A 16,515-nucleotide genomic window follows, 5' to 3' on the forward strand; every position below is an offset into this window, starting at 1 on the left:
AAGAACCCTAAGCAATTCCGTCGCAGATTACAGACCACAACACACCATCAGAATCCTCTAAATTTCAAGTGGATTTTTCCACTTGTTTTTAAAACTTTTGAACAACTTAAGTTCTCAACACCAACCACACCACCACCAATTGAAAAACAAGACAAAAAGAGACTGACAGGTTGCAGAACTTCAGCAACAGCCCTGTGATATTTGCCCTCGAGGGGGGTAACAAAGGTGTTCCACCACTGACGAAAGCAACAGTTTGCAAAACAAGTCACTGGGCTTGATAGTATTTCAACTATGCCATATATGGTCAAGCAAAAACAAGCTGATACCAGCCGTGTAAAAACCTACTGGGTAACAAGGACGAACCTTTAAAGTATAGAGCACAAAGTTCCAGTTCTTCTAGTTTTAGCCTTTTTTTTCTTGGCTATGTTTAATCCTCAACTTTTCATGATATTCACCTTGGCATTTTTGGAAGAGCTGTTTCTTTGTTAAGGGTTTACTTTTATCGTTCTCTCACGATTGTCACTACACCTGTATCTAACCCCTCTATACACATTATCCACAATGGTTAATATCTTTCATGACAGCTATTTCCTTTTTGTTATAAACCAACATACCACTGAATATCAAAAGCTTCTTTCCACAGCACACACGACCACACGATAATGACCAAAAATAAGAAAAACTATTTTAACTTGCAACAACATAACTTCTAGCAAAGCCAGCGAAGTTATAATGACTATCACCAGGTCAAGACAAGAAATGAAATGAATACCATAAAAAACTGGGTGTTTGTCAAAGGTTTCAAGTAAAAATATCAGAAGAGACAAGTTTTTCATTTGCAGAATGGTTTGTCTCAACAATTAAATTGAGATATTCTGGGAAATCAGCAGATGTCTTTGTCCTTGACATCTATGATGGCAAAACCCACTAAGAGTTCCCCTAAATAGACCACAAATGCTCTTATAATTCTTTAGTTAATTGACCAAAACACCACCAAACAAGATCACCAGATCCAGATCAACCAAACCAGCTGTATAACCATTCTAATAAAGTGTCTCAACTGTGTTGTCACCGACACTTGGTAGTGCTAATGTGTTTGTTGAAAAAATAGAAATTCCGTTGCCTCTCAATCTTCTCGCTCTTTTCTTACTTTCTGGTACACGTTACTGGTACGGACTACTTCATTCACTCTCAACTTGAGTTAATAAACCCGTTTAGCAGATCTTGCGATATTTACGTAACTTAAATCAAAGAGCAGGAAAATAAATAACTTAATAATATATATGTTTAATAAAATCTAATATCTGCCCAATCATCGCCAGTAAAACTATGCCTGTAAAGAATCCACTGATTATAGAATCTACAACAATTTATTGAAAAATAATGCAAGACTTAAAGACTGGCCTCTTATCAACTATAACAAGACATTTTATGAAATTGTATAATACCAATTATTTATAATGCATAGAATTACACACGTATCAAACAAAAGCTACATCAGTCCAATCTAGGCTTTCTCAATTTGAGAACAACACATGGAGTGTCACACCTTTTGAGAGCAAAAGCCTAGTGGGAAAAGAAATCTGCAAAGGATGAACGATGAACATTTTAAAGTTGCTGTGGGCAATGCGAGCTTATATGCATTGGAAGAAAGCTATTGAATAATATTGCTGACAAGTCCATGTCCCATTTATAAGTTGCAAATCCAGCTAGCCAAAGGTTTTGAACTTGTGCTTTATTTACATCATTTCATCTGCAAATTTGCATCAACAATGACTCGTGTTTCCTTTGTCCTCGTCCTTTTAACTGGGTAAAATGGCAAGGTTAGGTGGTCTTGGTTATCTTTAGATGGCCCCTGCCTGATACTTTCCTAAAAGCCAGAAAATAATAGATCTTATAGAACATCACAGACTACCTTTAACAAGAAATGGCATAAGCTGGATCAATGGCCAAGTAGAAAGCACAATTTCAGTAGCTTAGGTATGCCTCCGATCAATTTTCTGACATTTTATGCTGGACTTCTACTTTTAAGCCTGATGGTAAGCAAATAAACGCTTGGTAAAGAATCCAGTAACAGCGCAACAGTTCTTCAAACTGCCCACACCAATGATCATTTGAAGGAACCACTATCTTACAAAACAGAAGCAGTGCAAGGGGTTTGCAAAATAGTGTTAAGAATTGAGACGCCTTATCTACCACTTTCAAAACCTTTTCAGAGGATTGCAGTAGCTTTTAATTGAAGTTCAGTTTTTAAGTCTAGCTTTCTGTAAGAATCCAAGGCAACTTTGTCTTGCCTCTCAAATTAGCTATTACATACTTTCCTATATGCACTTGACATAGAAAAGTACAGTTCATTAGACAATAAAAATGAAACAGTACGATGCTTAAGCAAGACAAGGCTGAGTAATATAATTTCGTTACTCTTGCAAAAATATTACAAAAAAATTAACACCTAGGTAGAAACTAGTTAAACATCCCATGAACTGTTGTACACTTTATCATGTACTGCAAGACTTGCACAACATACTGCTCACATAAATGTAATACAGGGCAATCAGAAGAATATGGTTTATATCACCATAAAATTTCAAGGGCCTTTTTTCTTTAATTACACACTATTTACAAATAGAAGACATCTAAAAAACAGGGTGTATTATTCATACCTGGTTAAAGGTTGGCCGCGTCGATTTAAAAATGTAGCAGGCTGCACTTCTTCTGGCTCAATTGTCTTGCCAGGTGCAAGGCTGTCAGCCTCAGATACAACAAAAACTCTTCGATCTCCTCTTTGATCATCTGTAGGCACTACATTAGTCATACCTGGTAGCAGATAAGGGTTTGACCCTGAAGTGTGGGCCCTAGAGGGAGATAGTAATCTGTCTCCACGTCTAGAGCGTCCGGAAGCAGGGTTTGCACGAAACCACCTCTTCAGACTCATGACATCAACAATAACCTCCTGTTGGAAAGAGAGTACAAAGCTTTGAAGGTGATAAAACAGGCAGATCATCATTTATTTTACCATTCAGTAAGTAGAAATTTTTACTGGATACTTGAAGACTGATGACTGTAAAGACCAACATTTCCTAGCAGACCCTGGGAGAAAGACTTTGGTGACACATCTCATTTAAAATTGTGGTGAACAGTATGGAGGGAAACCGCCACGACATGGAGTAAAAATATGTCGTCACAATGCATACAAATTGATTACACATTTCAATGTTTAAAGTGTAAACATAACACAACTATTTTCCCTGCACCATAAAAGGGGACTTATTGCAAGTGTTGTTCTAAAACCTACTCAACTTCAAAGTGAACTCTTACCTCATCCCTCATTTTCGGATGGCATGCAAGAGGAGGGTTAAAATCATTAGCCAAGACTGTGCAAAGCATTTCTCGAACATAGCGGATGATCTCATCACCTCTCATGAACTTATTAACCACAGTCTGCTCCTCATCTGACTCTATAACAACCTTGAGTGGCCTGTAATACTTGTCATCTAAAACAGCATCTCCCGAGGCACAAGCCTGTTTTTCAATGTGGAGGCACAAGACGTCCAAATGTCTTGCAATATACAATTGGCTTTCAACTGCCGAAAAACTAGTTCCAATGACCACTGTCCATGGATCATCTACTTTGAAGGAGTCTGGATAAACACCTGCATCGCAACCATTCGAGAAGTGTTGCCTTGCTTGTGCTCCAAATCCTGCAGCTCCAAAACCCCTCACAAGAGCTCTTGTTGTTTCTGGATCTACTAAAATTGAATTTGCATCCATTATTTTAACAACTTCTGTAGTGACATGTGGTTCATTATTGTTGATCAAGGCGACAACTAATTCATTGTAAAGGACGTTTACCACATCTCTACCAAATACATCAATGTTCCCAACTTGAGAGAGCAATTCCTTCACAATGTGTAATTGCTTGTCATCCATAAATTTCTTGCACAAACACAGGAAAACACGTCTTTTCCAGTCTGCCTCCTCAGTGGTCAATACAGTTTCTCTTTCATAATAAGAAAGTGCAAGGTTTGTGCTCTGGAGAACCACCAGAGCATCATCGTAAGCTGGTTTCTCAAGATTCAAGCAAATATCAACTGCAGTCAGTACTACCTCTGTAGCTGTCAATGGCCTTTGCTGCAGACCAAACTCGCCACCATACAGATAGTAGTCAATACCTAACTTATGAAGGAGGTACAGAATTTGACGGCCCTGAATAAAATGCTTGCTTCTATAACAGAAGTACATTAAAGCAACACCTATCTGACCAATGAATTCCTTGTCAACTTTATCTAGTTCAGCCATTGTTTCCTTCAGATTTCTTTCTATTCTTTCAGCAAATCTCTCAAAAGACTGCCCAATGGTGTCTGCTGCACAGAAAGTTTGGAACGATTGATAAAAGCATTCAATGACACTGTTATTTATCTCCACAGCTTCTTTCTTCATGCTGATGTAGACATATCCAAGGTCTTCCCAACTATTTTGTTGACTGGCAAACTATGAAGAATTAAGACATTTATGAGCTTTAACATCAATACTAAATTGGCAGTCTTCAAAATTAGCTGACACAAAGTGGTCCAAGAAAATCATTCAGTAAAGGTATGGTTTCCCGAGGAAGAAGCAGTGGAAAACCCAGCAATGTTTTTTTGCCTCAACAAATGTAATTCGGAAATTTAAGGTCAAAGTTTAAGGTCAGTTACATTTTCGGCCATTATCTATGTCTATCTATGTCTATCTATGTCGAGGTGTAAAAACTCTTGGATTGACTTAAACCCAATTTACTAAAATGAAGAAACTTTTAAAGTATAGTAATAAATAAGTGACTAAGGTGTTTTTTTCAGAGGCAAGCAAGGATTTATAAGGGCAACCAAATTCCCTGGTTTAGTAATTGAGCATTTGAATTATCTCTTGTTCTCTTAAATATATATATATACTTTTTAGGGGATGGCATTCATTTGCCTCCTCACCTCACTTGACTAGGGAGCTTTAGCACCAACGATGGCAATGGCAGCGAAAATGCCACTTTTAAAATATAACTGCATTTTGTCGAACTTTCCACCATTTATCACAATTCACCGAAAATGTCAAAGGTAGGCAAAGTTCCCTTGAATTTAATTCAGCGGGAGACCACATTCAAGTTTAGTACGAGAGAGAAAAATAAATTTGTTCTCGCTTGTTTACACCATAAATAAAACGTGAAATTAGGCATTGTGGAGTGACGGTAAAACAATGTACAAAAAAGAGTGATCATATTAATGTGTAAAAAATTGCTATTGCTTTTTTGATGCTCTTGTCACTGTCACCGCCATCATTGCTAAAGCTCCCACTCTCTCCCAAGAGCAACAAGGCAGCTGAAATTCAGGCAAGCATTCTCCCAGACCCTACCTGTATCCTGGGTAAGTAAAACTCAATGCTCTTCTTTGAAGGAAAACGGAAGTGGCTGATTCCAGGCCTTTCTGGCACAACTGGCGCAGAATGAGCTTGTTGATTATGTTCAGTTGCCTTATGCTCACTCAAGCCATCCAAACTTTGTGTTCTTCCAGGAAAGTTTGGCGAAAATGGGTTTTTCCCCACCAGCTGACTACCATCAACCAGTTGGAAATGGTTTGAAGCTGTTACAGGCTTAGCTGCAGCACTGTGCACAGTTGGGGTGACAGGTGCAGCTGGTTGAAATCCTGATGAGGGGGGTTGCCAATTATTTGCAAATCCAAACAAACGATTTTCACTTGCAAAACTTGAGGTGGATGACAAAGATCTTAGCACAAAAGGGTTTCCAGTGTGGTTCTTGCTTACTCTCGCTTCAGTGCTTCGTACAGGTGGAAGTTCTGTTGTAGAAAGTCACAACAGAACAAATTACAAACTATCATAAACACTAGACATTACTCAATGAACAATGAGGCATATTTGGTTTAGATGCTTCAACCAAATTAATTGCTTTTAAACAGCACCTACACCACTATTTTTTGGCCACATTTGTTTCTGTTTTTGTTGTTTTTTCACACCTTGCTTTTCACTCTGCCAAACTAAAGCATTTATAGTTCGCTTTAATTACAACTAAAAGAGGATGAATAGCAGTTCATAGACCTATCAGTAGCAGTTTTTGGTTCTTTAAGTCAACAATGTCGTTACTTAGTTAAAAAATACTGATGTGAGTGAGTGATCCAACCAGAGAGCTTTCCCCGTTACACACATATTACAAAAGAGTGACAAACACCTTGGGGTTACACAGAGTTTTATTCAGTTACAGTTATTTGCCCCATACCCAGGATCTAACTGTCAAAGATATTTTTTACCTGGTACGACAGTATTTGAGTCTGCTTCCATGGCCACACTGCTTGTATGATGGATAAATCGGCAGTTGTCACCCCAACGACACCATTGATGGGTATTAAAAAACTTGCAAAGTTGAGTGGCTTGGCTCTGTTTCTGTGATTTCATGCTGGCAGAGTAAAAATACAACAAATTATCATCGACCTAGAAAATAAAACATTTTCAACTGGCAAAAGAGGGGAAGTATGGCCATATGACAACTTGTCTTGGTCAAAGAAGTCAATTTTAAGCTAATACACACAAGGCTAGAAGACCTATTGCAAAAAATAGCAGGATTCCTACACAAAAGTAGCACTGCTCAGATTATAACAAGCTGTCACACTGCCGAAGTTTGTATTATCTGTCACCTAATTTGTTTACAGGGGAATTTTCTCTTTTCAGATTCAGGGATGTGTGATGGGATCACCAGCATCCCCCACAATTGCCAACCTAGGGCCCCTTTCTCAAAAGTCCTGGAAACGTTTCAGGCCTGGAAAGCTGTTTTATGTTTGTCGTGTTGGTATTCAACATCAAGGTTAATATAAGTTTGACAATGATTCAATGAAACTACCAGTTAACAAAGCAAAATTGAGTGGTTTTTGAGCTAGGAACTGTGCAACTTTTCAACAGGTTTGGAGTTTAAAATTTGCCTTTGGGCCTGAAAAATTGCTAAGCCTTTTGAGAAACAGGCCCCTGTACATTTGAAGACAAGCATCGTCCGCCTGCCCCAGACGACATGAAATCTGGTTTACCTTCGTGGAAAACACCTTCTCCCAGATTCACGAATATGACATAGAGAAGTTCACGAGGCACTTAAACTCCAGGGACCCACCCTGTACATTCAGTTTCACCAGGAAATGGAATCCAATGGAAAGCTACCCCTCTTGGATACTTGCATTTTCATCAAAATCAGTCATTAAAGATGACAGCTATAAACCGTGGATGTGTAGAAACCCTCTAAATACGGTAAAAACCTCTGGTACAAAGAGCAAAGTCATTTCCACCAACAGCATCACGCTTTCCTATGTATGTGGGGTTTCAGAGAAGCCCTTAATAAAAGATTTGACACCTACCACAAGCCTTTCAACAACAGGCAACATTTGGTTAACCCCAAAGATTCACCACCAGGGGAAAAAATGTTGGTTGACTAACAAAATACAGTGCTTGGGCTGTGATGATTTTCTACATTGGGGAGACAGCTACACCTTTTGAAGAAACACCTGAACTGTTTAGGCCACACATTGGATGTCAACTCCTCCACAATCCTTGCTGACACAATCAAGAGTATAGTCAGGGAGGCCATCACCAGTTCCTAAAGATCTTAGTAAACCTTAGTATTATTAATTGCCTTACCTGCAATGGGATTGCTCAGTGCTAGTGCCTTGGACACTACCCAAATTAATAGTGAAGGGTAAGGGATTTACACTGGTGGACTGTAACATAAATGGCGACATTTCAGACTCAGCAGCAGCATTGATAATGGGGGCATTTCCTAGGATAAAGGACAGTAAATGTTCAGCATGAATGTGAATCAAGCAGAGTGCAAAGCAAGTTGTGTCAGATAGCCTGGGGCTAGTGGATTTTGCTATCGGGCTAGTGATTTTTGCTCTTAACTTGCCCAACGGACAAGTGCTGTTTTTTGGGAAAATTCAAATTACGGAAGGATTGTAATCAATCCTGCTAATCAAAAAGGCTTTTGGGGTAGTTCAGTGATGTTTTGAAGCAAAAACAACTTTAAATAGTTGAGACTCCAGTTTCACAGAATCATTTACTATTTGGTTCTAAGCCATCAGTTTTCATAATTATGTTTATAGAAAAAGCATTAATGTATAAAACCTGGAGAAGGTCACCAATATTGGACAATTTCTAGCAATAAACAGCTGGATGCAATGAAACTATTATACCAACCTGCAGAACTATTGGTGTTTTGTTGCAATGTCTGCAAGGTAGCAGCTGGAACAGGTTTTACTGATTGAGGTGCTGTTTGCTGAGAACCTTCATGTACAGGCATGGAGCCTTCTGGGTGTAGAAACTTACATTTGACACCACTGAAACACCCTTTAAGAGTCCCTATGTACTTGCACACTTTTCTAGGAGCCTCATTCTTCACACTACAAAATATCATGATTTATAAACCTGGTTTGTACCGAGTCAAAAACTACACATCAATTCACATCCACAAAATCAAAACAGAGAAATCAAAATGGTGTAGGCTTGTGGGAGTAAAAAAAGGATTAAAAATGGTGGCAGTCTAGCTCTCACCATACAAAAATGTAGAGGCCAATTGGCCAATCACAGATTCACTGTGAATTCACTTTCTTGGCTTGGAGTTTCTAGGTCAAGAAAGTGCAGAACCCACTAGTCCAAACAACTTCAGTTTTGCTACTCTGTGCTTAGTTAGCTATTGTATGTCTAGTGCCATGGAGAAAAAAAAAAGAAAACTAGTGGTGCAACACACAATAACAAAATAGTTGAGATGTAAAAAAGACAACTGCCTCTGATAGCATCCCTGACATCACACAAACAACCAACCTGTCACTTGAGGCTTCATTCTTGTTTGCAGCATGGGATTGACCAGATGGATATGCACGCCGCATAGCAGCATAAGGTTCAGTTGAGGCCTCTGGATCTTCAATCCACTTTTCCAAAGAAGAAACTATCTCTTTGTATACTACCAAAGGTGCTACAATGGCATTATCTTGAAGCTACAAAAGAGGAAAATGGTCTCCTTTTGATTCCCCCGTAGTAACAAACCCAAAATTGAGATATTCTTTTTGTAACATTGTGAAAATCACACTCTACTAGATTCAAACAAGCAATAATGAGGAAAGCGAAAGAGGGCCATTAAGAAACTGCTGATAAAGAAAGTTCCTGTAAATATTACATTCATTCCACAAGATCTTGTCGACATAATCAATAACTTGGACAAATTATGCAATTATCTCTTACTGCCCCTCAAGCCATTGACTTGGTGGCTACATCTATATCAGTAAAATTAATTAAGGCAGAAGTGGAAAATGCCCTTGGTGGTTAGTGATCTCATCCTTTTATCAAGCCCCTAGAAATCAACTCTGAAGGAAAAGATAGACAAACCAAGGCTGTGTTCTACCAGCGCCCAGTGGTGCCTGGCACCCACATTTTGCTCCTGAGTGACTATCAAATCTTAGATTTTTTCATACAAATCATAAGCAGGGCACCCTGGGTTTTACAGGTTCAGAGCACTGGGCTCTTCTTATATGTTTCTAGAGCACAGCCTTGCAAATGTTGGTGAAAGCTTTCACAATACCAAATCTATAAAAAATACTTATATACCTGTTTGAAAAACTCCTGCACACCCTTATAATTCTTTTCATTGTCAAGATATTCTACAGCTGACTGTAAGACACTATCTTCCGGCTAGAAGAAAAAAAAAGTGATAAAATAAGTGAAAACACTTACCGGTACATAAGATATTTTAAGACCTTTTAGTCCTTTTAATCCTTAACCCTATTCAGACTGGGCTTTTTTGGTCAATCTGTGACTGGGGGGGGGGGGGGGCTCCTCGGATCCCCCCTCTGTATCTCTGGAACCAATAATGCTAGGGTCATGAAATTTACACACAATGAACATCTCTGTACAAAGAAGCCCCACACCCAGTTTTGACTTGCCACGCCCAATGATGACGTCACAGTGACGTCATAATCCGATTTTTAAATGTTTCTTATTATTTTTCCACTTAGATACGTAAAATATCAATAATATTGGTAAAGTCATCTCTTTGTTATCCTTTCTTATGAACTAGTAACAAGGAAACACTTGTACAGTGAGAAAAAGCAATAGGAAGCAATAAAATTTAAAATTTGAAATGGTTGTCCGCCATCTTGGATCCGCCATCTTGGATTTCCGTTTTTTTGTTAAAATTATAATTTAAAGCAACTTTCAAAGGGGAAAAAGCTCAGAATGTATAAAAGAAGTATCAAACTAACGTTTATTACCCAAACAAATGACTTTGGAAGTGTTATTTGGAAAATAGAGCAGCATATTTGTCAAAGCAAAAAAATGACAAATTTTACCCCACCCCTCCCCCCCAAATATTCGATGTTGAAACATTTTGATGTAATTCAAAAACTAGTCCCAAGCAAAGACCATTTTAACAACAACAAGAACGCTGTAAGTAGCGTTGAGTCTCGCTTGTTTGTAGATAAGATAAGAAGTGAGGAGGCGAATAGAGCGCGAGCGTTCGTCACTCGAAGGGGGGGGGGGGGGGGGGCGCTCCGCATATAAAAGGGCTTGGGATGCTGGTCGTCTTGCTTAGGCCGGGGTGTAAATTTCTGATTTTGGTCTCATTTACGGTGTTCTGGGCAAAACGGTATTATGTTTAGCCGTGAAGGTCTTGTTTAGGGTTGCATGTGAAAAAATATAAAAATACGTGTCTTGTCTGAGTTTTCAGTAACATAGTCTCTCAGGGGACAAAAAAGCTTGGGCTACGCCCGGATCGATCTCTTGTAGGGGTTTAATTCAAAATTTCCGACGAGCATCCCCTTGCCTTTCATATGCAGAGTCGTCCTCCCCAGGGGTTCGTCATACTTCCTCAGAGTCACCGACAGCAAGTGAAAAAGTTGAATTATGATTTCAATCTACTGCACAGGGTCCAGAGGAGTTGCGTGTGAATAAATTAATTAATTATTTAAAGTCTCACCTCGAAAAATGTTTATGCCGGTCGCTTAGCACGATTAATTAGCCGAATGGGATCTTTATGAATCTACTATAAAGGATTTCTTTGCTTTTTACCTGATCCAGATCGACTTTGTTGTTCGCCATTTTGAAAATCAATAACCGCAAGCTATATTCTCGTTGGTGCACAGCAGGTCGTCCGAAGGGTGACGGAAGACCGTCGCCCGAAGGGCGACCGAAGCGCGAAGTGGCGAGTAAAAGAAAGGATAAGGGAGGATACTTGTACCACATGACTTAGTTCGTTGTGAACCGCATCTCTCGGTGACGGAAGTGAATGAGACCGGAAACGCAAAAGCAACAGACCGCTGCTAATTCCAGAATCAAAACATCAGCTGCGGAGGGAGTTTTAAAGATCTTAGAGATCTATGTGGAGGCAACAGAGTTTTAAGTGAAGTGAAGATCTTTCAAGACTGAAGATTTGTTGTGTACATGCCAACAGTCTTCGATGTCTTTAAGCAGGTTTCGCTTGTGTAAAGGCTTCCCACTTCCCAGTCGCAAAACGAACAGCCAAAGACGCAAGAGGTAACATTGTTGGAACCACCGAAGAATGGCTCAGTCGTGATATTACAGTTGCCTTGTACCTCCGCTCTACTCAGTATTACGTTTTATTGCAACAGTACACACGACCTGTAAATCACTACCCGTAATAATTTAAGATTTTCCAAACAAAACTAATGAGTTGGGCTTAACGTGATACAGCATTGCACAAAAACATTACATTCATGGACTAAAGAAAATCGCTTAGTTATTCAGATCCAGAAGATACTTTGGAGAAAATTGGAACCCTCATTCAGCCGTAATAAAAAGCTTCACTATCATGCTTCAAAATAGTCTGCTACACAGCCGTTTTTAATGTCGTCGCGCAACGCTCTTCCCCGCTAATAGCCACAGTAAATCGATATGTGTGTCATGATCTCTCAGTGTGAAACATGCGGGTAAAATAACATTTACTCAGTAAAAATGTAGAACCTTCCAGAGCATAATCTACCCAGCAGACGAAAAAAACTTTATTGGAACGAGCAGCATTTTGGCATGAGGTAAAAGTTGTGTACGTTTACCATCTCCTTTTATTGCTCTGATCTTGAACACTTTTACCTTACTACGTCATTTCCGTCATCATCTGTTGTGGTGGACAGCAAACGGAAGTGCTGTCTCGAAGCCGTAAATTTCGGTCGCCGAAAATGAATTTGAATTCTTTTTTATGCCGTTTTCCTACAGTATTTCGCAAATACATAAGAATTCTAGATCAGGTTAGTCAAATCAGGCAATTTCATTGAATTTCATTTGAGTTTCAAAGATTCCAAAATCGGCCCAAGATTTGTTTCCTCGACATTTATCATCGCATGTACAATAATATTAATGATGTACGAAATATCAAGTTGTTCGTTACAATTAAGTATCCAGCATCATGAAAAAAAGGAAAAGAATCAGGCTGTTGAACACGAGAGGTAAATTAACGACGATTTGCTTGTTGTTTTTTACCTCATCATCGAAGTTCTACCCATGAACATTCTTCCTTGTTTCAACATCTGATGTATTCACTTCTTTCAAAGTTATCAACGCTTTCAAACGACAGAATTCGTGGAACGAACCATTCCGAAAACGCTCGACATCTTTTAGTGTGGGTCTACCACGAATGGTGTGTGGATTTGTAAGCGACATCACCGTACAATCCATTAATCTTTCCAAATTTTTCGTCTCAAAACATAACATTCGGACAATTACGCGTTGTTTTTCGAAGCGTTCACTGAGATTGAGAGCATCGTGTTGATTTTCATCCCCAGATTCTGCGCTACCATGACCCGGAACACGTCTTTACAAAACTATTCTTTCTATCACGTTTAGCTGTATTTACTTTTTCGAACGTGATCGTGAAGGTCAGAACCAAATTACCATAAGATCAGAGAGAGTTTACAGTTTTACTTTTTGTTATGTCTGTTTTGCACTTACGATTTTATCGGCTTACTATGTCATAAGCATGAAACGTAACCTGTTTTAACGCAAAAGACAAAGTCTGATTTCTTGCATGGAAGAAAAGCACTTAAACGTGATTTTGCCCTCCAGCAGCATGTATAAAAAATTAAAATATTGTTTGAATGAGGCCCTTGGCTGCTGAAATTAAAAATTTAATAATTCTTTTATTGAAGGCGTCACTCAAACGTAAATTAAACTACAATCAATGTACAAGGGGGTCCAATGCAAACAAACAAAAATTAACAGGAATATTTTAAAAACTCTTTGAGTCCCAAGAGTGACCAACATCAGTTTTTCTCTTAAAGGGACTGGTTCACGATAATGCGCATGCGCGCCGTTTGTCTCTACAGAATAAATTTGTCGGGTCAACACTAAATTCAAAATCGCCATTACCGGTACGATCATTGAAAATCCTTCGTTTTAATTCGGACATCCGTCGCTTTGGCTGGTCTAGTTACACTTCGGTAGTGTTGATTAACGTGTGGTTGTGTCGTTTCACTGGTTACGTTTTAAGAAGACGCAAAAAATAATGTTTTGATCATGGAGGTTCAGAAGAGCATCGTGGCCATCCGGCAACAGGACGTTCTCAAGAGTCTCTGGAGATAGAGAAGCTTAGCCTATCGATCTGGTATGGTTCTAGGAGTAGTGTCTGGGATACGAAAAGAATACACGACACTTGGAAAGTGGCTAAAGGCATGAGTTTGTTCAACTTTGATTTGACTTTTGACTCCGACCTGTAGTTATACCGCAACAGGCCGCGCGATCTTCACCGATCTGGTACACTTGAAATGTTCCTTGTATCTTTGCTTTACGATCGTATATGTTTAAGAATTGATGTTTTTAAAATAAATTGCCTGAATATTCTGTTTATAATCTAGTTTCTTTATGTGTGCTACTGGATAACATTTGTTTTGCGGAACACTGACCCAATGCAACGCGAATGAATTTGTTCATTTGCTGATAAGTTATTGAAATTTATGCTCAATTAAGGATAATCTTTACACTCATACGTTGTGTGTTTTTGTCACCGGTCAGGCGCTATTTGTAGGTATTTCTGGGTTTATACAAGGCGAACTGAGAGAACAGTAATAAGATGTTTGTTTAAAACAAAAATTTTGTTTGCCGATCAGTGACTGTTTTGTTAACGTGGGTACGACCTCGTAAAAATACACATTGGTAAATGTTTGTTTCAAAGCAGGACAGGGCTGTAAATCTTATTCTTATCGGCTGCAACATATATCTGAGGAGTAGCAAAGAATAAACTTGAATTATGGGGATAAATAAAATCAAACCAAATGCCTGGAAATACTCTCGCATCACAAACAATTAATTTGAATTCTGTAAATTTACTTGCGTGTATCTAACTCGCTTCCAATTGGTTGAAAAACAATCAGCTACCGTCAGAACTCACACATGCGCATTATCGTGAACCAGCCCCTTTAACAATACAAATACATAATCGAGAACAGAGGTTACAAGAACAGATACAATGATCAGCAATATAAACCCTCTGCTCTGTGAACTAATTCTTGCACCTGTGGCTACGTTTATAGACCTGTCTGGAGAATTATTTGTACATGGTTAAAGAGCACTTTCTCTTAAGTGGCCGGCATCTATGCAAATCATAGGAACAAAAGGAAGCATTCATATGAGAAGAGTTCAACTCCGCCACAGGATTTGTTTGGCACAACAACATATCCGCCATTCCTATGTTTTGGAACACCAGTATGGCTGCCCTGATGTCAAGTGAAAATGCTCTGTCAGGGCTTTAAGGCCTGATTACTGAGAAAAAATGTATTGGAGAAATGAAAATACAACAACATTCTCACCTTTATGTGATGTACCATCATAAAGTGGACCACATTAAGCATCCCTGAAGAGGCGGCCGCTTTCTGTAATGCTGACGAAAGAGCAATCAAACCATTTTTCAAAGCCTGGGCCTGTTGAACAACTTGGGGATCTTTATGCACTGCAGTAAACAACTCCAACGCTGCCATCCAGTTGCCACAATGACTCAGGGCTCTCATGTAATTATTGACAGACTGTGTTTAAAAAAAAAAACAAAAGAAAGAGAAAAAAAGAGCAGCTTAGACTGCATTCTTCATGAAAATCACTTAAGAATCAGTTTGAGGCAAAAACAAAGAGTAAAGCTGTTCATTTCACTTAACAACTTTTTGAGCACAGTTCAGAATTTGATAGCAATTCCAAAGCATTCACATATAAACAATGTCAAAAGCAAATCCAAAATAGAGGCATGTAAACCAAGGCATTTTGATAGAGATAAGTACTGCTAGAAAGGGAGAAGCAAGATACAACGTAACAGTTAAACCTTGCAGCACATACTTCAGAAATTCTTTGTAGTGTCTCAGTTGACTACTAGTAACTGATTCATTGGTGAAGTTATGAAATGCAAAAAAGCATAATAGGAAAAATTAATACTTCAAAGTAAAAAAAATTGAGTCAGCTGAGTTTCAGTCTTAAAAGACATCAAACTTTGCTTGCTGGAAGGGCAACATGCCACATGACATTCAGGTTGTCAGAAAAGACATCTGGTGTCCCTTGCTAACAGGCTTTCTGTGCAACAGATTTAATTTATTCTCATACCATGGGTGAAAGAGGTATTTCATTCTGCTGCATCAGGGAATAGACCCTCTGAGCAAATGATATGTTCTTGCCATGATCTGTACAACAGTTTGACAAAAATGTATTCCACACCTGAAAAAAAAAATTGTTGTAAATAACCTTAAAGGTACTTATTTAACTAATGCAACCAGCAAAAACACTCAATGTGTAAGGTGTAACAAACAACAAATAACACCTACATCTTCATCAAGCACAAGGCCTTTTTCAGCCGGAGTCATGGCAAGTACTGCAATAACAGCTTCAATCCAATCAATCTTTTGAGTGGCCATCAGTACGGCAGACTTTAAAATTTCACCAGGTAAAGCTTCTGAGACTGCTAGTAACACTGACATGATTTTATCCCACTCATTTGCTTGAGCCAGGGTGCTGAGATGTAAAACATAGAAACACTTAAGCATTAACACAGACTGAGATGTCTCTATATAACATTATTAATTGTTTCACTCATAATAGAGTGTTAAAAACTTGCTTTACAAAGTTCGAGATTCTCTTTGTAAAATCTTCACAAATAACAATAACAATTATATTTTCAGCACCGCACAAAGGTTTGGTCATAGGAATTTCATTTGAATTGTAACATAACTAGATTTCATGTACAGATTTTAAGTTAGATTGGCCAAAATTCTCACCATAAATTGGTCTTCTGATGGAGGGGTTATATTTTTGTTCCACTAAAGAAGATAGTCTAGAGCACCAATTAGTCTTTTAGTAGTAATACAAGCAACAAAAAATTGTCTTATCGCTTGCTCTAGAATAGATAAGCAAACCAAACTTACAATAGGATTGCCGAGATTGCTTCTGCTGTAACTTGAACTTGATTTTTAAGTGCTTCCTGATTAAAAAGCAAACATTAAATATAAAAAATATATTAAGACTTGGTGT

At 38.6% G+C, this 16,515-nt stretch overlaps 1 protein-coding gene across 1 annotated transcript in view; it reads right to left on the reverse strand.

Annotated features, from left to right (window-relative positions):
- Positions 1–1,351: 1,351 nt before the first annotated feature.
- The window catches only part of LOC140933813 (uncharacterized), a 29,838-nt gene continuing 14,674 nt past the window's right edge, over positions 1,352–16,515 (reverse strand). Inside the window, exons 14-26 of the mRNA XM_073383471.1 lie at positions 16,410–16,465; positions 15,813–15,999; positions 15,595–15,705; positions 14,820–15,032; positions 9,616–9,699; positions 8,836–9,008; positions 8,212–8,414; positions 7,657–7,795; positions 6,288–6,433; positions 5,380–5,819; positions 3,319–4,491; positions 2,664–2,953; positions 1,352–1,870 (exon numbers count right to left, since the gene is read on the reverse strand). Coding sequence (XP_073239572.1) covers positions 1,825–1,870; positions 2,664–2,953; positions 3,319–4,491; positions 5,380–5,819; positions 6,288–6,433; positions 7,657–7,795; positions 8,212–8,414; positions 8,836–9,008; positions 9,616–9,699; positions 14,820–15,032; positions 15,595–15,705; positions 15,813–15,999; positions 16,410–16,465 — 3,261 coding nt within the window. The 3' untranslated portion in view covers positions 1,352–1,824. The remainder of the gene's footprint in view (positions 1,871–2,663; positions 2,954–3,318; positions 4,492–5,379; positions 5,820–6,287; positions 6,434–7,656; positions 7,796–8,211; positions 8,415–8,835; positions 9,009–9,615; positions 9,700–14,819; positions 15,033–15,594; positions 15,706–15,812; positions 16,000–16,409; positions 16,466–16,515) is intronic.

This window comes from Porites lutea, chromosome 4, assembly GCF_958299795.1.
Source record: "Porites lutea chromosome 4, jaPorLute2.1, whole genome shotgun sequence".
Taxonomy (NCBI): Eukaryota; Metazoa; Cnidaria; class Anthozoa; order Scleractinia; family Poritidae; genus Porites; species Porites lutea.